Source organism: Lacerta agilis, chromosome 1, assembly GCF_009819535.1.
Source record: "Lacerta agilis isolate rLacAgi1 chromosome 1, rLacAgi1.pri, whole genome shotgun sequence".
NCBI lineage: Eukaryota > Metazoa > Chordata > Lepidosauria > Squamata > Lacertidae > Lacerta > Lacerta agilis.
The window spans coordinates 27,943,564-27,964,786 of NC_046312.1; the positions used below are offsets into that span (position 1 = coordinate 27,943,564).

A 21,223-nucleotide genomic window follows, 5' to 3' on the forward strand; every position below is an offset into this window, starting at 1 on the left:
CAACTCCCGTCATCCTTGGCTGGGGCTGATGGGAGTTGGAGTCCAAAACCACTGAGGGGGAGGGGCAACGGTTTCCCGCCACGGCGCTGCGGCGTTCGGCCCAAAGCTCCTTAATGCCCGGGCTGTGTGCGTAGGCTTCTGGTTCCTTGCCCCTTGTCTGGGCCGGAGCCCTTTCACTCCTAAAGCCTAACGAAGCAAAGAAGCGGCGCGTAAACGGAGGAGTTTTGCCTCCGCAGATGACCCGTAGTGATAGAAGCGGAGCAGGGGAGGAAGGAAAGCGAGAAAGGCTCGGCGCTGAGGGCAGCCCGGCTTCCTGCCTGGGAAGCGCAGCCCGAGCCTCTCCCGTTGTAAAGCGCCGGCCTGAGAAACAAACGCCGCCGCGCCGCGCTCTGTAGTCGAAACCAATGGCTGGGGAAGCAGCTGGAGAACTACCTCTCCCGTGATGCTTTTCGAAAGCAACCGCCTTTCTCTTTCCCTGCCTGAGGAGCCGAGGAACACGGGCCGCAGAAGGGTGCAGGGCCCAGCGCCGAGCATGGACGGGGGACCTGCGTGGCGCTGATCGGATACCTGCCCGGCTGGTCGTCGCTCCCTGTCCTGGCAGCCCTGCTCCTCCGAGGGTAGGCGGCTGTCTTCTCCCTCCGTCGCGGGAACGGGGTCTCTGGCGCGCTGCTTTCTGAGCGGGGAGGCGTAAGACGGTGTCCTGCGGCAAGTCATCGGGTGGAGATGCACCGGGCTGCTGCTTTCTGCCTCGCCCCTTCCTGGCGCTTGCGCTTGGCTGGCCAGAAGAAGTCCCAGCCGGTTATCTCACCCCCACCCCCGCCAGCAACATTGGCCGCTGCTGTTTATACGGGGTCATGAAGATGGACATCGGGATCTGCCGCCCCTGGGGACGCTGCCGCCTCAGGCAGTTGCCTCACCTTGCCTCATGGGTCACCCGTGTTGCCTTGCTGCTGCCTTACCTTCTAGCATAGGCATCTCTCTCTAACTTTCTCTCTCTCTCTCTCTCAAGAGATTGTAGTCTAATATAGACAGAGAAGCAAGTAATGGAGGAGACGCAATGAAAAGAAAGGTTGGGTGGAATGGACTTCCATGTTTCTTAAAGTCATGTTGCAGTTGGAAATTATGGGGAAGATGGGGCTGCTGCCCCCCCCCCCAGCTGTGGAGGGCAATCCACCCGGTGCCAATGGGGCAGTGCCCCAGCAGCAGAAGTCCAGCTTTAGACAGCTGCCTGCTGCTTTGCCTTCTTGCTTATATTCAGTCCAGGGAGTGGTGCTTCCTGTCAGCTTCCTCCTCCTCCTTAGTCTCAGCACTGCCCTTATAGAACTGAGCAAGGAAGAGCAGGATGGAGACAAAACTAGAATGGGTTGGCTCTACTTCACACTGATCTTGACCTGACCTGCTGTTGGCCTACTTGTCTTCTGCCTTGCCAGCTGCAATGGGCAGCATTCACCACTCTCTCTCCCACTAAGTGGTGGGAAGTTAAGGCCAAATATCACAAATAACTGATGCAGATTTGTTCTGGCAGCAGGTGTAGGATTGCCTCCTGTGTCATTTCGAGTGGTGTGTTTTTAAACATGCCATATTGGTCAGATTGATCCGTTGCCCAATGAAAGACAATAAGCTTAAGAGTGAGCCAGTAAAAATGGATCAGATGTACCGGTACCTTGAAGTTGTACTGATTTCTAGCCCTCCTTGAATTTAGAGTTATTGTATGCAAATATTTGATTCAGGATTATTAAACTGACATCAAGAAAACAAGTGTAGTGTCTCTGAGGTACTCTTGATGTCAGTTTTGGCCACACTTCTATAGCTGGTAAATCTGCTTTGCTTTACTTAAAATTAACAGCACAAACTGGGGAGCACTTCTCAAGACACTTCCTAGGCAAAGTACCACTGAGAACTTATCCGGACCTTAAAAAAATATGCCTAGAATTGAGCTGGTACCACCATTTCATGGTCCTTGCTTTTCCTTATCTGTTTGCTAAGTCCTAAGTTTATTTTGCATATTCCTTCATGGCCAATGCATTTTTGAAAAAACAAACAAAAAAACCCAAGGCGTGCTGTGTGGGTCTCTTTCTGAGGAGCTTGAACAAATGCAATTGTATTGTAAGACTTGGCTGTAGACAATGGATTATGTGATGTGCTCTGGGTGGAAACTGGGAGCATGTAGATATGGGTCATGGATAGTGAGGTGATCAGGGATTATTTCTTAATTGACCAAAGGTAATATATATGCAGTAAAGAAAAAAGTCTTCTTTTCAGATGAACAGAATGAAAGTTGATGAGGAAGAATACTGGCACAGTTCCAAGTGTAAAGCATTTACGTTTGATGATGAAGATGATGAGCTCTTTCAGGTACAGTTCCTAGACAGAACAAACTGAGAATGCACTATGCAGTGTCTCCTTGCCTGAAATGTTAAGGGACACAGAAATCTGCATATAATGTAGCCTTTTAAATTATTGATGGATATCTTTCCTTTGAAGGAATTGAGAAAGTAAAATAAGGAATTGCTATATTTATATGAGCAGGAAGCATCATGTATGATTGAATGTGTGCACTTCACAAGATATGTGGCACAGAACTGGGATTACTGATCATCTCATTCTTCATTCATTAGCAGAACAAGTTTCTAGCCCTTGTGGTTGTGAAGATGTGCTTGAAAGTGAGCTTGCATCTGCAGGTTCAGAAATTTGGTGTTGTGCAAAAGCATATTTCCCTACATCATAGCCTCCAATAGTCCTTACTCCAGAGATATATTTTAGTCCTTTTTTGCCACATCATTTTTTCAAAGATCAATTTTCCTGCTACTAAATTGTTGCCTGCCAAACCATTTTAATGTCTTATAAAAGTTGAAAAATGGGTCCCCAATAAAACAATATAATAGTGCTGCAGGGCAAATATGCCTCATTTTATATGAGGTGTGAACTTGACTTACAACATTCTTTCACAATTTGCACCTGGTACATAAGGATTTGTTTGACGTTTTGTGGGTGGCATGTATCTATAACACTTTTATTTATATTTTGAAATGAATATTTTAGATTTTTAAAACAAAGTCTTTTGTTGAGTAAGCGGTATGTAAATTTTGTTGGATAAATAAATTCAGCTTGTGCGCAAACATAGAATACATCTGTTCTTGGGATACTGGTTCTTTAGAATGAAAGTGTACAGTCTGTCTGGGTGGAGTAGGGCTTGCCTTCATTTTCACTTTGGTTTTATTCATAGCTGAAGGAGTCAAAACGAACAGTGAACAGCCTCCGAGATATTGTAGATGATGACGATGATCTTGAGAAGTTCAGCTGGAGTGGGGAGCCTGTGGGGAGTAAGTGGAGCAGAATGTTTTTGCATATATCCCCCGTTCTTTGAATCTGAATTTGATTATTGCTGCCCTCTGTCAAGTAAAATCTCATTACAGCTACACCTACTAGGAAATATGGCCTACTGAGATTTACTGTGCTTAACGTTGAGCAGGAAAAGTGTCTAATGGTTTCATGCAATACCACAATTGTTTATTTTGCCTATTTAATTGTGTGCTTGAATTCCCTCTACCCCTGTTTCCGATAAGTGGAAAGTGCAAACAAGCACAAACAAATGCAGGGAGTAAAATGACTGCTTCTTTCAAAAACAAATAGATCAATGGTACATTAGTGGGGGAATCCAAACAATGGTGTGTTTTGTGAAAACTTGGCTTGTTCCCTCCACTCATTCTTCACTGCTTACCCCAAATCCTGAGTGCATCGTTCCTATGAGCCTCCCTATCAAATAATTTCCCATGAGGGCAGTCTGTGCTTTGAATATTCTTGATTTTCCTGTTTTCCAAGAAAGAGAGTTATTTAAATATCAATGGTAGTTTAATAGTTAAATGTCATATGAGGTGATGATTTAGAAAAGCAAAACATGAGAGCTAGGCCCAAAATCATGTATTCCAGAATCAATAACCCTTCTCTGCTCTAGAATTTTAAATGCCTCATCTTATGCTTGCTAGAGAATTTGCTCAGATTGTGCTCTCTCTCTCCCTCTCTCCCCATAGGCATTTCCTGGTCAATCAAGGAGACCGCCTCCAGCAGCAACAATACTGCTGAGGGGAGAGACTTGGGTGGGCAAAGAGGCTCTTCTTCGTATGGAGCATTTCCCAAACAAGCCTCTTCTTACTCACTCAGCAGCTTTTTCAAAGGTAGGATCTTTATTGGGACTTAGAATCACAGAATTGTAGAATTGGAAAGTACCCTGCGAGTTTTCTAGTCCAACCCCCTGTAATGCGGGAATCTCAATTAAAGCATCCCTGACAGATGGCCATCTATCTGCTTAAAAGTGTCCAAGGAAGGAGAGATCACTAGCTGCTGAGAGAATCCATTCCACTGTTGAACAGCTCTTACCACCAGAAAGTTCTTCCTGATATTTAGTTGGAATCTCCTTTCTTGTAACTTGAATCCATTGGTTCAGGTCCTACCCTCCGGAGCAGGAGAAAACAAACTTGCTCCATCTTCCATGTGACAGCCCTTGAGATATTTGAAGATGGCTTTCATATCCCAGGCTAAACATACCCAACTCAACCATTCCTCATAAGGCTTGGTTTCCAGACCCTTAATAATCTTAGTTGCCCTCCTCTGCATATGATCCAGCTTGTCAATATCCTTCTTAAATTGTGACTTCCAGAACTGGACACAGTATTCCTAGATGTGTAATGGGTTTTCAGTGTGAGGTGATGAATCTAGCTTTCTTAGACTTTCTTACTTGCTCTTTCTTTTTAGGAAGAAACAAGCATGGGAGCTTTCAGTCACTTTCAGATGGTAAGATTCTAGATCTTTGTCCCCAGATTGCTTGAGTGGTCGGCTTCTCCTTGCACAACACAGTGGAAATTGGCTCCACTTTCTCCATTTCCCTGGCTAAAATTCTGACCATCTCTCTTCTTGAGTACTGCAACCTGCTTCTTTCTGGCTTTCCCTTCCCACCACAGTACTTCCATCTCTATTCAGAGCCCTACTTCCCAAACAGAATATATGGGAAGGTAGCCAACAGAGAGTAGCCTCAGAGATAACTGTACCCTTGAAGCTGGCACTCCTTGCTCCCTTTTGGCTTTTAGAAAGAAGGTGATAAGTTGTGTTTGTTGTGGTTTAGTCATCTAGGATTTTCTTTTTGATGTTTTTACAACTTCTGGTTGTAACTGGTGCTGGGTTTTTTTTACTGTTTCAAATGCAGTGTTTTTGAGCTACTTGGTGGACCAAAATGACATGGAAAGGAAAGCTCTAAATTGTGTGTGTGTGTGTGTGTTTTTTTAATGCTGTCGTTCTCTCTTCAGCTCTTACAGACACAGGATTTAAAAGTTACGCCCCAGAACTGCGCAGACCAAAAGCAGACTACAAGGTAGGTGCATTTTTGGAAGCCTGGATTAAGGACAACATTATGGGGCGAAAGGGTTTGAAGCTGCAAACACTCCTCTTCTTCTCCAAGGGCTCTCCTCTGAATGCTCACTCCAAAACATACAGAGACCAGGGCTGTGATGCTGTGCATGCTTATTTGAGTGTAAGCCTCATTGAACATACTTGGGTGATGTCTGGAGGCTTACAGCACAATCCTGTGCATGTTCCACTCTATTCAAGTGGGACTTGCCCCCAGGTACTTGTTCACAGAATTGCTGTCTTAGAAGCTCCTACCTTTAATAAGCAAGGAGATCCTTTCTAGTGGGTGGAAAAGGAAAGTGGGGAACCATGGTCCTGCATTGTCCCTTTTCTGGAAACTGTCATCATAGCAATGTATTAATTTTGTCCATTTAAATAATGGATAGCAAATCTCACTGAACATGTTGGCATCAGGGACGGCTAATGTGTAGTGGGCATCAACCTTTATTTTTTTACATTTATATCCTGCCTTTCATCCAGCCTGGAACCCAGGGTGGCTTACATGTAGTTTCCAGGCAGTCTCGGCACTGATCAGACCCAAACCTACTTGGCTTCTGCAAGGTGGTAGCCTCATGGGGCCTTCAGACCATACCCAGGGACCATGCAGCTCTTCGACTTTCTTTCACCATCAGTGACCAGCGGCATAGCCTGCCACAATACACATTCAGTTTTAAGCCAATCCTAATGCATGGCAGACCATATGCACCCCCCACAGGCTTGCAGTCCTTTGCTTGCAGAACATCTTAAATATGTCATCCCTCCCACAAAGCTGTCCTCACAGGCTGTGGCTGCTTTTATTGTGCTGTGTTCCAGACCTGTCTTGGGTGCTTTTGCATGCAATACTAGTTGCAAATGATTCTCCTATGAGTCATTTGATGGGATGCAAGCAATGTTACTTCTCGCACACCGCTGTTTGGGTATCTTAATCATACCTATAAGATGAAGGAGTTTGTCTGAATCTGTGCCTCTCAAAATATTTAAAAGTGTTAAAGGCATCATGGTTTGGATTTGTTACATTTCAGGATTACAGCAGTGACTGGAGCCCTAAAGACACAGTAAGACGGCTGCAGAGAGGCAAGGTGAGACTCTTCTTCCCTGCTTCTGAAAGGGCCAGCCTTTGAATTTTGGGGTGGTGCCTCCCATGCCATCCCGTTTCATCTGCTCATGCATGTCAACACTGGAGATGTGGCTGTTGGTGGCTTTTCAGATTTCTCTGTAAAGAACAGCCCTGTAATTTCCCTGTCTGAAAAGGGGGAGTTGAGGTTCTACAAATGTCAGGAATGCTGGAGGATTATAGCAGAGGTAGCAGACTCTGCTCCGCAATTGAAGCATGTCCCAAATGGCAAGGAATAATACAGTGGTACCTCGCAAGACGAAATTAATTCGTTCCGCAAGACTTTTCGTCTTGCGGAAATTTCGTCTTGCGAGGCACCGTTTCCCATAGGAATGCATTAAAATTTAATTAATGCGTTCCTATGGGAAAAAAGTCAGGGAGCGCCGGTCGGAAGGGGCGCCGGCCGGCACCGGAGCCGCGCGGCGCCGCATTTTAAGGCTGCAGCGAGCGAACTGTTCGCCCGCTGCAGCTTTAAAATGCGCCGTAGCTAAAAAGGCTTACCTTTTGGCTCCGGGGGGGGGGGGGTTCCGAGTCGCGTCCGCCATTTTGGATCGACTCAGACATGCGCAGTCGATCCAAAATGGCGGACGCGACGCGGAAAACACCCCCCCACCGGAGCCAAAAGGTAAGCCGCGCCCCTCCCGACCGGCACGGCGCCGCGTTTTAAGGCTCCGGCGAGCGCTGCAGCTTTAAAACGAGGCGTCGCGCCGCAGCTAAAAAGGCTTACCTTTTGGCTCCGGTGGTGGTGGGGGTGTTTTCTGCGTCGCGTCCGCCATTTTGGATCGACTCAGACATGCGCAGTCAATCCAAAATGGCGGGCGCGATGCGGAAAACACCCCCCCCACACACCGGAGCCAAAAGGTAAGCCTTTTTAGCTGCGGCGCGACGCCTCGTTTTAAAGCTGCAGCGCTCGCCGGAGCCTTAAAACGCGGCGCCGTGCCGGTCGGGAGGGCTTACCTTTTGGCTCCGTTGTGTGGGGGGGTGTTTTCCGCGTCGCGCCCGCCATTTTGGATCGACTGCGCATGTCTGAGTCGATCCAAAATGGCGGACGCGACGCGGAAAACACCCCCACACACACCGGAGCCAAAAGGTAAGCCTTTTTAGCTATGGCGCGATGCCGCGTTTTAAAGCTGCAGCGCTCGCTGCAGCCTTAAAACGCGGCTCCGGCGGCTCACAGTGGTACCTCGCCAGACGAATTCGTCTTGCGAAAAACAGCCATAGACGAATTCGTCTCGCGAGTCAACTAAAAACTCGCAAAACCCTTTCGTTTTGCGAGTTTTTCGTTGTGCGAGGCATTCGTCTTGCGGGGTACCACTGTACGTTATTTCACTGACAGCTTTGGAGCGGGTATCCTGAGAAAGCATCCATAGATCTGGTGCAGGGCTCTTTATGCTTTCTGTTGGTAGATCAAAGGGGAAATAAGTTACTTTTTGTGAATATAGAGGTAATACACAAGCTGCCATTGGCTGCTTTAGAACTGGCGATGAGCTGATATGCCACACCACACCTGTGTTTAGGAAACCTTTCTGTAACCTTTAGAAAGTGAATTCTTTGTTCCATTTTAGTCATAGAGGTCAGGATGAGAAAATGTGGGTATAAAGAAAGGAAAGTCCCCAGGAACTATAAAGGCAGCTCCTAGCTCATCAGTTTCTGCTTAGCTTATCAGCTATGTAGATTTAGACCGGGGTAGTCAACCTTTTTATACCTACCACCCACTAATGCATCTTTCTTGATGGTTAAATTTCCCTACTGCCCACCAGTGCTTGATGGAAGGAGGATTCAGCTTGTGTTGTAGAACACCTTACTGACAACCTAGAATCCTAAAACGCCTACCAGTGGGCAGTAGGGACCAGGTTGACAACCCCTGATTTAGACAGTGGGTTCCTAACAAAGACTTTGTGTAGCGATCTAAGGCCTGCAGTTGGGATAGAATGACCAAAATTCTTTTTCTGAAAAAGGATTCCTGTTGTACAAATCCCCAATAACAGCTACATCCCAGTGTGTGACTGCTCACATTGCAAATTCATGGACATAGAAGCACATGATAAGCTGTTTGTCTTGGTGGCTCAGAATAATTTTAATTGTGCCAAGGCTACCACTCTGGCAACAAAGGCTTCCACTGGTGTGTCTTGGCTCCTGAACTGCATGGAGAACAAATGACACAAATGATTAACCAAGTGCAGCTCCGCTTCTGAGGAGTTTTATGATGAGCCACCTGTGTTGCTGCCTGTCTGAAGCAGGCCTCCACTCGGATAATCCAGGTTCCTCTCTGATCCTTCCATTATTGTCATTCTGTTCTAGATCTGCTCACTGGAGAGGTTTCACTCCTTACAGGACAAGCTGCAGCTACTGGATGAAGCTGTTGCAGTGCATGATGGGAATGTCATTACAGCCGTAAGTGCTGTGATCTTACAACGTAGAGCAGAACAGGATGGGGGATACATGGCTACAGCCTTGTATGATCCCATTAACTTCCGGTTCTGTGGCCATTTGCATCTGAATGTGGGGGGGGGGGGGTTACAATAAGTTTTCATATATTGGTTCTAATTAACTGGAATTAAGTTTTAGATAGTGGTTTCATTGATCATTGGAAATATTAGATTGCATTTTAGGAGACAAGGCATTTCCTCAACTTCCCTTACCTCCAAGGATATGAGGTATAAATGAAACTTATGAAGCTCTTTGAATATTTTCCCTGAAATGTCCTAGGGTCCAGATGCCATGTAAATGTTTAGGTTTCTATCGCAGCAGAAAAACGCAAGTGTGCTTTTTCATACAAAAGGTTCCACTATAAGTGACCTCCCAGTTAGGTTAATGAGATGGGAAAGTTTATTTCCCTGACACCTTTGAGACCTTCTGCCTGACTAGTTGATTCTTCTGGGTTTTGTAGGCTACTGGCTTTACCATCCATATGAAATCAGTTTCTCTGCAGTTCTGGTCAGATACCACAAATCAAAACATATTTTTGTGTGAATCTAACTATTTGAATTCCTGCATTGCAGGAGTAGGTGACCCCCTGGGTCCCTTCCAACTCTACAATTGGATGTTTATATGAATTGCACTGTGACTGTAATACAATGTGAATTTTAGTAAATCTCACATCGTCCACAAAAACCTACCTGAGTTATTGTAGCATTTCCTAAAAGTGTCAAATCTTTGTTACATGCCCAGAAACCTTTTTTTATTTGTAAGTTTGTCAGTCTTTGTGTAGTTGTTTTCCTGACACCATTAGAATGAAGGGCATATTTCATTGACACCTATCTCATGCTCCATTTCCCCAAAGGTAACTACCCTACTACTTAAATATAAAGCATATTAGTATAAAGTACAGCTTGCACCAGAGAGACTTCCCGCTGTTCCATCTGCTCCCTAAGCAACCATTTTCAGTTATGCTCAGGATTGTGGCAGAAAATAAGCACCTTGTTGTCCATTTTCTTTCAGATCCTAATATTTCTGAAGAGAACCTTGAAGAAAGGTATGTGTGCCTGAAAAGTGGCTAGACCCAGTGGCAGGGGGCCAGGCAGATTGGCTGCCTTTCCAGACCATTAAAATTACTGCTTTTTTTTTTTGCCTCTTCATCACAGCATTTGTGTTCACCATAATTTTAGTGCCAACAACTATAAGGGGATGAGGATTGTTGTCACTCATCGTCAGAGATCTGATGGGTACCATTTGTGCATCTTTGCACAGCATTATTGCAGCTGACATATTGGGAGGGAGTAGCGGATGGAGAAGGAGCTGCACTTCCTCTGTGGCAATATTTTGCCTTTTGGATGGTGGGAAAATGCAATTTCTTCACTATGGAAATCGTGCCTTGACACAGACATTTGGGATCCAAGTCAGCCACTGAGTTGACAAAAGGCTGCTTCAGGTGACCGATTAGCACTGACATTTGGATTCAGTGCCCAAAATCAATAACTTGATTAATCCAACATGGCCACAGTTTAGGCTTTCACCTGTGCTGACAAACCATATGATGACAATTGTGTGCATCCCAGACCATTAGCCATCTTTATTATTGTTAATGAAATCTATTAAGATAAAAGAAAGTGCTGTGCCATCTTCCTGCTAGTACCTGATGCGAATGAGAATGATTCACTCCTGACCAGGCCAGTCAAGCACTTCTTGTCTGTTCATCCAGAAATCCTATTCAGAGAGCTGGAGCTGCGGCAGGTGGCCCTGCGCCATTTAATACACTTTCTCAAGGAAACGGGGGACCAAAAACTCCTCCTCGACCTGCTGAGGTAAGATCCCACTGGAGCAATTCTTGTTTTGCAGGGCAGTTTTCCTGCCAAGTAATATGTATAAAAATGCATATGTTAGAGTCAAATGTATGTAAAAACTCTTATATCAGTGAAAATAAGATACAATCATGCATTATATTCAGAGCCGTTGTTTTGTGAGAATGTGTATATTGGGCGTATTTTGGGCAAAAATAGAAAATTTGTATATTAGCAGAAATTCACAGTCAAATGCTGATGAATTTTCACGAGGACTTTAAAAAAATCACAAACTAATGTGAAAATCTGGGGAACTGAATTTTAAGAATGGAAGAATGAGAAACTGAAATGGAGAGATTTGCTCATCCTTAGTGCTTAGCAGGACTGATGCTTGTTTTTCCTCTGCAGGTTCCTGGACAGGACAGAGGAGGTTGCAGTGAGTATCCATCATCCCCTGGCTCACTTCTTATTTGTAGGAAACAAGGATGTCCTGAGACATCCACTCAGGACCGGCCCTAGCAGACTGAAGCAGCTGCCTCAGGTGGCAGAATCCCATGGGGTGGCACCCCCATAAGCATTCTTGCTGCTGCCAGGGTTGCAGAATGGCTTCTGGTGGGGTCTTGCCAGAAGCCACAGCCACATAACCCCAGTAAGCGAGGCTTCAGCTGCAGGGAGGCGGCAACACCTTCCCATTGCACCTCAGTTGGCGAAACGGGCCGGGCCACCCCTGCATCCATTCAGTATATATTTACTCTGCACATCCCACTAGTTTAAGTCAACCGTTCTTGAGCCTGCTGTGTGTGTCTGTTCCTGCCTTCTCCAGTTGACACAGTACCGTGAGCACCTGATGATCCAGGATGTGGAGAAACGAAAGGAGTTTCTGAAAGGTTGCGTTGGGTAAGTAGGTTATGCAGACATTAGTTTTCATAGGATGAAATGAGTTTGAGCCCTAGACGTGAGGCGATTGCCAGTAAGCAGAATGGCCTTACTGTTCCCACAAACCAGGAAGGGGAAGAGCAATGAAGAAAAGCTTTAAAATTTAGAAAACTTGTGAGGGGACATGGCAGCAGTCCCTAACATTACATTAGATGTGGAGAAATGAATAGAGAGGCATTTTTCTCCCTCTCTGCTAGTACTAGAACCCAGGATCATCCAGTGAAGCTGAATGGTGGTCGGTTCAGGACAGACTAAAGTAGGATTGGGGAACCTGTGGCTTCCAGTTGTTGTTGGGCTCTTAACTTCCATCAGCCCCAGTCAATAGGACCAGTGGTCAAAGATGATGGGAGCTGTTGTCCAGCAACATTGGGAGGGCCAGAGGTCCCCCAACCCTGTTAAAGATCTTAGGGCCAATTCCTGGCATTTCCCAGTAGGCCAGAAATTGAAAGCAGCTCATTTTTAGGGTGGGCAGACAGCTCCAAAAATAATCACCAACGTAGTTCATACTATACGCTTCAACATTGTCATGCACAACAACCCAATTGAAACTAAGGATGGACAAAATCAGCAAACCTTCTATATATGAAGGGAGAAATCCAAAACTGAAGAGAAACTCTTCTCCAATTTAGGTTACCATTTTCATTGGAAGATGCTGCTCATGTTCAAGACCATTATACGCTTCTGGAGAGGCAGATCATCATCGAGGTAAGGTCTCTTGCTCCGCCTTTGGGCACATGTGACTGGGAATTCTCCCTCCTGACTGATCTGTTTGTTGTAATACCAAAGCTTCCTACTCGGATTGAAAGGGGGGAAATTACTAGGGGCTTGGCTTAATCAAGCAAGTCCCATCTAGGATGTAGGATGGCTTCCTTGCCATAGCCAGTCCATCATGATAGATACTGAGAGACTGTTTAGCCTTCAGGTCATGCTGATAATTTACAGCCCTGCACTGATTTATAAGACTTGGCTGTAAAAGATTACTAGTCTTGCTTTAAAGAAACAACCTGAAACTCCTGTTATTAATAATAAGTAATATGCCATGGGAAGCCCGTCTTTTTAATTATTTTTATTTTATTTCAGCTATTTTTATACCACTTAACCACCAAAGTTTCTAAGTGGTATACATAAAGATTACAAAAAGAATGCAGTGGATAAAATCATACAGTGGTTCTGTCTCTGACAATCTTCCACTGGCAGGCATTTTTAGACAAGCTTCGGGCATATGGTGGCTGGTATGGCTGTTGTCAGTTTGCTGAAATTGTTTTAACTATGTTTATCAATTTTATTGTTGTGTTTTACATGTCTTTACTGCTGCATTTTTGTGTTTTAATTTGTATCTTCTCATTAGCTGCCTTGAGCACGATTTGGTGGCAATTTTAACAAATATTATTACTTGCATTCCACCTTTCCTCCAAGGTGCTCAGGATGACATGCAAGAAGTTTCCCTTTTCCCTCCTTCACAGCAACCCTGTGAGGTAGCTTGAGCTGAAAGACAATGGCTGGACTAAGATGACTGTAGTGGGCCTTATTTCTGAGTAAATGCTTGTAGGATTTCTGCCTCAGTATGCCTCATGATTTGAGCTGAGATTTAAAACTGGTCATCCTTGGCCCTATTATGGTATTACCTTGTAATTATCCTTGTTTTTTCATGCAGCATGTTTTTTTTCTGGTCTCAGGTAAATGACAAGCATTTAGAGTCAGCTGGGCAGACGGAGATATTTCGGAAGTACCCTCGAAAGGCCTCCATCCTAAACATGCCACTGGTCACCACACTTTTCTACTCCTGCTTCTATCACTACACGGAGACTGAGGTTAGGGTAACAAAAATGGCGGGTCCTCTGTATTAGTTACTGAAGCCTCATGTCATGCCGAAGAAAAGAGGGAGCAAGATTTGACTCACATGGCCTGGCCAACCAAAGTAGCCTGTTGCCTCCAAATTGGCAATATGCTGTTCAAGTATTGGAGGGTTTCCGAGAGAGTGAATAGCTGGGCTGGGTATAGGGATACTGTATGGGAGACTCCTTCCTGTCTTATGTACTTGTTTCAACCAGTTCACATTACAATAAATATTAGCTGTAACTGGAAGAAAGTAATGCACCATTTGTAATGCAGTGGTTGTTAAAGGTTTGGAACATCATATTTCAAAAGTAGCATAATAATAATAAAATAAAAAGAGTGGCTAGCTAGAGGTTAGCTAACACGTTAAGTGAGAATTGGGTTTTAAAAACATAATTTACTGAAAGGAAAGGTACAATGTATAGTTACTTTTTTGTTTGCAAATGTATGTAAAGATGAACAGATGGATAGATGCATTAGATGTGAAAATGCTAAAATAAATTTTCTGGCATTATAGACTTTAAAACAGTTCTCTGTTTGTTGTGGCAGAGCTAAAGCAGACTAGGTTTTAGAGAGTATAGAGTGCAAGACCCAGACTTGGTCATGAGAAAGAGGTGATCAGAATATCACCAGTTTTCTATAAATTGCCTGCCATTTATAGAATGGAATATTACAGAATAGTTGAGGTACCAGCTAGGATGGGTCAGCACTATCCCCTCTCCTTTGTTAAACTTGCCATGTCTCTTCTTTCCAGGGAACATTCAGTAGTCCAGCAAACTTGAAGAAAACCTTCAAGGTAAGGGAGCTGTCTGCTGAGTATATTATCTGTAAGAGTACATTCTAGGAGAGTGCAACGCTGTTAGAAATGTGCACAGTGGAAATAAGGCAAAGGTGTGCTTTGGGATGAAGGAATTAAGTCCTACAACAGATGACCGAATCTAGCTGCAGCACACAGCAGCAGCAGCAGCAGCAGCTCAGTATAGCAAAGTTCATTGCACTGGCCTTTATTACTTCAGTTTGGCATTGTGCCTTCCAGACATTGCTGCACTCCATTGGGTTGCTGGGTTGTACCTTAGGAACTGATTGGTGCCAACCAGGAGCTCGCAGCCCAACCTGCTGTTAATCCCTGTTCTAACATTTCAGTGTTTCTGCCTTCTAGATCCCAGACAAACAGTATGTGCTGACAGCCCTGGCTGCTCGTGCCAAGCTCCGGGCTTGGCATGATGTGGATGCTTTGTTCACCACCAAGGTGAGTCAGGGTGGTTTTCTCAAAGCTTGGGCCAAATATTGGGCCTTCATTGGCTCACAAGTATCAATGAGTCATTCTGCTTGACACAAAGCAAGGATGTGGCCCTCTCAGATGTTGTTGTTGGACTACACAAATCACCTGGGATCTGCCAATAGAGCCCAGACTATATACTTGCCACCTCTGCTTTAAGATACCTGCCCTCCTGTAATACACTAGAGATTATCTCATCCATCAGTAGATGCTTATTTCAGGCCTCTTTCCCTTTGAGGATCTGACACAGACTGAGGATTGAAATAACCCACTGAATACAGTGGTAGATGTGGGAGTCTGTTCATAAATTCTGCAGTCAACCTCCATTGGAAAAGAGCAGCATCCTCAGCCAAAGGAAGGGTGCTTTTGCCATTTGAGTGTATAAGGAGGGGCATGCAGACAGAGGAGGAGCTGTCTTGAACACCCTTTGCTTGCTGTTAAGAGGTTTTTTGCTGCATTTCCCATCCTGGAATCTCTGGGTTGCTTTTGTCACAAGATCTAATGTTAATGCGATTTTTGTATTGTGATTTCAGAACTGGTTGGGCTACACTAAAAAGAAAGCTCCTATTGGTTTTCATCGGGTAGTGGAGATCTTGCAGCGGAACAATGCCCCAGTGCAAGTGAGTGAGTGAGTTGCCCTGTTTCAGCATACCAGTATCCTGCCTCTTAAGTTAGAGTCTTCTAACTCTACCCTGCAATTTCTTCATGTCTGCCACAAGTATATATTCATCTTCATTTGGTTTTGCATAAAATGTTGGAAGGGACAAGCCCCTCTGGCTGTGCTTGGTTTTCCTACTCCATGATGGTTTTCTTGATCAAATCTATCTTCAAGTTAATTTAATCTTTGTTTGACATATGGAGCATGGGGTTGCTGGCATGACTGCCTTTTGCATTAGATTTTTTTTTTATATCCAGAAATATAAACAAGAATAAATTTAAGCATAAACAACTCCCTTTGATGGAGGACGGCAGGTGCAGAGAAACGTGGTTTACAGATAAACTTGGGAGATGGAGAAGAGAAGTTGTTGGTCGCTCTGCTCTGTTGATGCTTCCTGTCTTTCTTATGCAGGTCTTACAGGATTATGTGCGCCTGGTAGAAGATGTTGAGACCAAATTGAACCTTGCAATGAAATACAAGTGCCATGACGTTGTTATAGATGTGAGTCCTTGCTGTGGGTGGTGGGGAGGAGGTGGCTCTTGTTCCTGACTGATCTGGGAAGTCTGTCCTTGGACATAGGATGCTGCCTTTATACAGAGTCAAACCATTAGTCCATCTATCTCAGTGCTGTCTACACTGACTGGCAGCAGCTCTCCAGGTTTTCAGACAGAGGACATTCCCAGCCCTACCTGGAGATGCCGGGGGTTGAAATTCTTTTATACAAGGCAGCTGCCCTACCCCTGAGCTACATTTCTTCCCCAGAGGATAAGAACTACTTCCTTTCCAAAAAGGTTGAAGTCAAAGTACTGATTCTCCACTGGGGCAGTGCTTTCCCAAGGATCCAGATACAGACCATCGTGAAAGATTTACTGATACCCCTAAGGACCCAGTTGCAGCAATTGCAAAGAAAGATGCCCAGAACGCCTGAGTGATCTGTCCTAGTGCTTTATTATAGAGAGATACATCCAAAGACTCAAATAAAACAATACAATGCTGGCTTCCTTGCTTCACCTCAGAATGGATGCTGAAGTAATGCCATATTCCCATTTTTTGAGATCATGGTTTTATCCATGAGGGTTTAATATGTTAAGTGTTACTTATACACAAAGCAAACTACATAAGTTGGCAGCAATAGTCCAGGTAACTCGCCCCTCCTGCCTTAGAGGCCCATTCCCAACTCTCATCCATCTCTCAGATAACAGAATAGCTGGCAGGCAGCCAATGGGCCTGGGTAACCGCCTCCCCTCTCCCAACTATGCCAAAAGCTAAGGCTATAAAAGAAGCACATACAGTAAGCATATGTGATATGTAGCAACTCATAGCAGTTAATTCAAAATGGCATTTACATGCCTTTCACCATTTGGTTCCACACAGGCAGCTAATTTACTTAAAGCATATCTATTCAACTTTCATCAAGCAGAGTCCAGGACAGCTAGCAGACAACAGAAAATTAAAAGAACATTATAGTACAAAAGCAAAATGATAAAGATGACAGCAAGGCTAAGAACAGTGGAGTAAAAACCGTATTCTTCTACCAAAAACCAATTCTATTAGTAAGAGTTTCCAGCAAAGTTTAAAACTATTTTCTAGCAATACTTAAGATGCCTAAGTATCAGAAGCTGTCCTTCTAAAAGGAATGCCTTCTTTTGATGGTGGAATGCCATTAATGATGGGACAAAGTCAGTGTCTCCTGGGAGGGAGTTCCAGAGTGCAGGCACTGAGAAGGCCAACTATGCTCTGAGGAGGACCAGCTGATTGCTCTCCCGATCACTAGGCTTTTGCTTTTGCTGTTTAACTAGACCTACAAAGACTTGAAGGATCGTCTCCAGTTGATGGCGTATAGATGTAAAGTTGATCGGGGTTCTCCCGCAGAGGAGAAGATTGATAGCATCCTCAGCAACTCGGTAAGGAAGAACAACTCATTCACACAGTTTGCTCCAGGACTGTCTTTGGCACATGTTGCGCCGGGGTGCAAAAATCCGCCCAGCACCCCCAATTTGGGGGGGGGCAGGTCCAAGTGGTTGAGCTTTTAAGGAGGGGAACAGCGGAAACCGCTAACATGAAAAAATAAAAAGCAGCAGCAATAATGCCATCTTCCCATTTTTTGAGATCATGCAAAAATGAAAGACACCACTAGGGGGCGCCGCCAGATATGTTGATTCTGCAGCTCTTCCGCAAAAGAGAACAGAAATGACCCTTCGACCGCAATCACCCAATCACCCGGGGGTCGTGGTTAAGAGCTTAGGCAGCTTCAGCTGTGGGTGCCCCCCAGAATTTGGCACCTGGGTGCACAGAACCCCTTGTGCCCCTAGGTAAAGACAGCCCTGGTTTGCTCTCATTCCCCATTTTTCCAGGTGCCAGCTTTGATTTAGTTGCAGAAAGTGAGGTTGAGCAATAAGCAGAAGTGATGTTGGGAAGAGCAGTTGATAACTTTAGTGATCCTACTGTTGGCACTTGTCACAGCTTTATCCTTTCATTTTCTCATGAGTGGTAGACACCATCAAATTCACACCACATGCCACCTTTTAAAAAAGGGGGGGACTCTTGTGAGATAGTGGTATGGCTTTTGTATTGGGGCAAAACAAAACAAAAGCCAAGTATCTCTGTTCCTTTATCATGCCAGGGAGTTGCTTTTGAGAGTCATCTGTTAGCTTGTATCTTTTCCCCTGCTGCCTCCAGAAATCCAATTCTACCTTTCAGATTCAATTTCATTTCCAATTTCCAGTGTACAGTAGTAGTGACTTGTAACAGTATACAGCTAGAAACCAAGAAAATTCAGGACATGATTTCTATGTACAAAATCCTCCTAAATCAGAAGCTTAAAGACTTAATCCCCTTTAATGATGCAGATGGCAGTAAAACTTACTTTCTACTTAAAGGAGATGATTTGTGCAAGTTAATTGCTTGTTGTTTGCTTTCCTATATGTCCTATAAGCTTGTGTGAAACAGGGCTTTTAATGTGGGTTTTTTATTAATCCATTTCAAGCATTAACCCAAGATTGCTGGCTTTCATTTGGCTCTTCTGTTTCTACCGGATTGTCACTTAGCTTCACTGAAAGTAAAGTCTAATATCTCTATTTTGGTTAAAAGATTAAAATATATAATCTTACTCCTATTGTTTTCTCACAAACTGAGTACGGAGTCTCCTCTCCCCATCTATTTTGACAGGTGTAGGTTCACTGGCTGTTGTCCAGACAGCCGGGAGATGTGATGATATTTGAAACTAGCCATATCTCATTCTGCTTCTCTTTCAGCAAATCCGATGGAAGAATTGAGAGCTGCTCACTCATCATGGAAGAAGCCTGATTTTACTGGAACAATGAAGGCAAACTGCCAAACATAGCTCTGCATTGGTTTTAATCCACTGCCCAGATTGTAGCTGGCTCTGCTTTTGGATCCTGGGACAGAACCCAAAGGAGATGTTCAGCCAACAGAACCCAAAGCTAACAAGCTGAAATCCAGCACTCTCTTTTCAACTTGACCATATGATGAATAGAACATGATTGTGTAAATGTGAACAAGAAGCTGGCACCTAAATACTTCTTGCAGAATACCTGTTCATCTGAAAGAGTCAGGAAGGATGGCTCCCTGTGAAATTGTTATTTATAGGAGTTGTTTCCAGTCCTTTCACTTTATCCAGGTCTAAGTGCGGGACAGTGGCTGTTTTGATAGGATTGAAACTCAAGATAACTGGGATTTTTATTTAACTGAGGAAGGGCTGTATAAAGATTCTTCAAGGCGATCTAACCCCACCTGTGTTCTTCTCCCCAGATCATTGTATAATAACCACTTGCCTTTAGGCCAAGGAGAACATAAAACCAATTCTAGTTGGAGACTGACCAATACGCTTCTTGGACAATGGTTGCATTTTCCCTCAGCAAGGGCTAATAAGACTACTTGTTCTTTGGTACCGGTACTTATGCCATAAAATGTACCACAGGCCTGGATCCCTTTCTCTTCTCCTGCCCTCTTTCTCCTTCATTTTTTCCATTCCTGTAAATAAAGCTTTGCCTCCCTCTGTGTGACTTGCAATGTATTTTCTTGCTTTTTTATCTTGCAAGAGTAGAATAGCCATACATACATACTGTTATGTTACGTTACGTTACATTTACTAGCTGACCCGGCCACACGTTGCTGTGGCTCATTTTGTGAAATGGAAAAGGAAGATAGAAAAGAGAAAGTGCATGTTTATAATCTGTTTAATTTCACAATGCTTTTGGGTATACAATATTTTTGGAGACCCCGTTTTCACATGCCTCCCCACAGCTTCTCCCATTCAACTTCCGCCTGCCTCCTGTGTCCCCCGCTTTTGCCTGCCTCCCCACAGCTTCTCCCATTGAACTTCCACCTGCCTCAGTCTTTCCCCCGCTTTCGCCTGCCTCGTAGCTTCTCCTGTTGAACTTCTGCCTGCCTCCTCTGTCTTTCCCCCTGTTTTCACCTTCCTCCCCACAGCTTCTGTTGAACATCCGCCTGCCTCCTCTGTCTTTCCCCCGCTTTTGCCTGCCTCCCCAGCTTCTGTTGAACTTCCGCCTGCCTCTGTCTTTCCTGTTTTCGCCTTCCTCCCCACAGCTACCATTGAACTTCTGCCTGCCTCCTCTCAGTCTTTCCCCGTTTTTGCCTTCCTCCCCACAGCTTCTCCCGTTGAACTTCCGCCTGCCTCCTGTCTTTCCCCCCACTTTTGCCTTCCTCCCCACAGTTTCTTCTGTTGAACCTCTGCCTGCCTCCTCCGTCTTTCCCCCGTTTTCGCCTTCCTCCCCACAGCTCCTGTTGAACTCCTGCCTGCCTCCTCTGTCTTCCCCCGTTTTTGCCTGCCTCCCCACAGCTTCTCCTGTTGAACTCCCGCCTGCCTCCTCTCCCAAGGAGAGGCTCCTTCCCCTCCGTGTTCCTCCTTTAGAAATGGCGTTCCTGTAAAAGTGCTGGCTCTGCCCCCCCCCCCACGCACACGACCAATGAAACATTGTGTGAAATTTTGAGCGTAATTGGTCCAGCGGTTTAGGAGAAAGGCTGTCACGAACAAACATCCACCCCTTTTACATTTTTATATATAGATATTCATATTAAACCACTCAATTGTTTTTTAAAAACCCTACAAAATATAAAACAGAAAAAATCAAGAAAAACCCAATTACAAAACATACAAAACTTTAAATACTAGCCATCTCACCCCTTGCCTTTTCCTGTTAGACCAATTGCAGTCGTTAACAGTCATCAACAGGTTTTCCACACCCATTCCCACCACCCTTCTGAGTAATACCCCTCCCCACTCTCTCACTATATATAAGGGTCTGGTGACTTCTGTTTCAGTGTATCTGAAGAAGTGTGCATGCACACAAAAGCTCATACCAAGAAAAAACTTAGTTGATCTCTAAGGTGCTACTGGAAGGATTTTTTTAATTTTTTTTTGTTTTAAATACTAAAACACATTAATATTACCTCAACTTTATAAGCATCTGGGTATTGTTTTAGTATTATTATGTATTAAATTCCTATACGGCCCTTCATCCAAGGATCACAGGGTAGTTTACAATATAAAAACACAAAAATGCATAGCGAGCAATAACCTCCAGTGTGCATACCTGCCTAAAGAGTGCAGTGAAGATGCCTGCTTGATCTCAATATGCAGGGAGTTCCAAAGTATAGGCACTGTTGCATTAAAGGATCAAGTTCTTACAAATGCAGAATGGGTATGTGGGCACCTGTAGTGCCAATTCCACCAATCAAAGCAGTCGAGTGGGCACATATAGGATAAGGTGATGGGTTCCTGTGTTGCAGGGGTTGGA

The 21,223-nt window shown here is 44.6% G+C and overlaps 1 protein-coding gene across 3 annotated transcripts; it reads left to right on the forward strand.

Moving 5' to 3' along the window:
- The first annotated feature begins 243 nt into the window (after positions 1 to 243).
- Positions 244 to 18,950, forward strand: VIPAS39 (VPS33B interacting protein, apical-basolateral polarity regulator, spe-39 homolog). 3 transcript variants are annotated; one of them, XM_033142047.1, is made up of 20 exons: positions 244 to 617; positions 2,263 to 2,355; positions 3,227 to 3,323; positions 4,032 to 4,175; positions 4,753 to 4,791; positions 5,301 to 5,365; positions 6,423 to 6,479; positions 8,816 to 8,908; positions 9,956 to 9,989; positions 10,656 to 10,758; positions 11,143 to 11,170; positions 11,558 to 11,631; positions 12,300 to 12,375; positions 13,347 to 13,481; positions 14,261 to 14,302; positions 14,666 to 14,755; positions 15,319 to 15,405; positions 15,855 to 15,944; positions 17,243 to 17,347; positions 18,698 to 18,950. In XM_033142047.1, exons 2-20 carry the CDS (start codon positions 2,263 to 2,265, stop codon positions 18,716 to 18,718), a joined length of 1,473 nt encoding a protein of 490 aa, XP_032997938.1. In that variant the 5' UTR covers positions 244 to 617; the 3' UTR covers positions 18,719 to 18,950. The 3 variants fall into 3 exon arrangements, with proteins under 3 accessions (XP_032997938.1, XP_032997945.1, XP_032997931.1); XM_033142040.1 differs by lacking the exon at positions 244 to 617 and adding an exon at positions 1,051 to 1,069; XM_033142054.1 differs by lacking the exons at positions 244 to 617; positions 14,261 to 14,302 and adding an exon at positions 1,050 to 1,069.
- The last annotated feature ends 2,273 nt before the right edge of the window (positions 18,951 to 21,223 follow it).

Coding starts and splice junctions, on each gene's coding strand:
- VIPAS39 (XM_033142040.1), top strand. Junction 3,324..4,031: donor GAGTGGGGAGCCTGTGGGGA/GTAAGTGGAGCA, acceptor CTCTCCCCATAG/GCATTTCCTGGTCAATCAAG. Junction 14,303..14,665: donor ACTTGAAGAAAACCTTCAAG/GTAAGGGAGCTG, acceptor TCTGCCTTCTAG/ATCCCAGACAAACAGTATGT.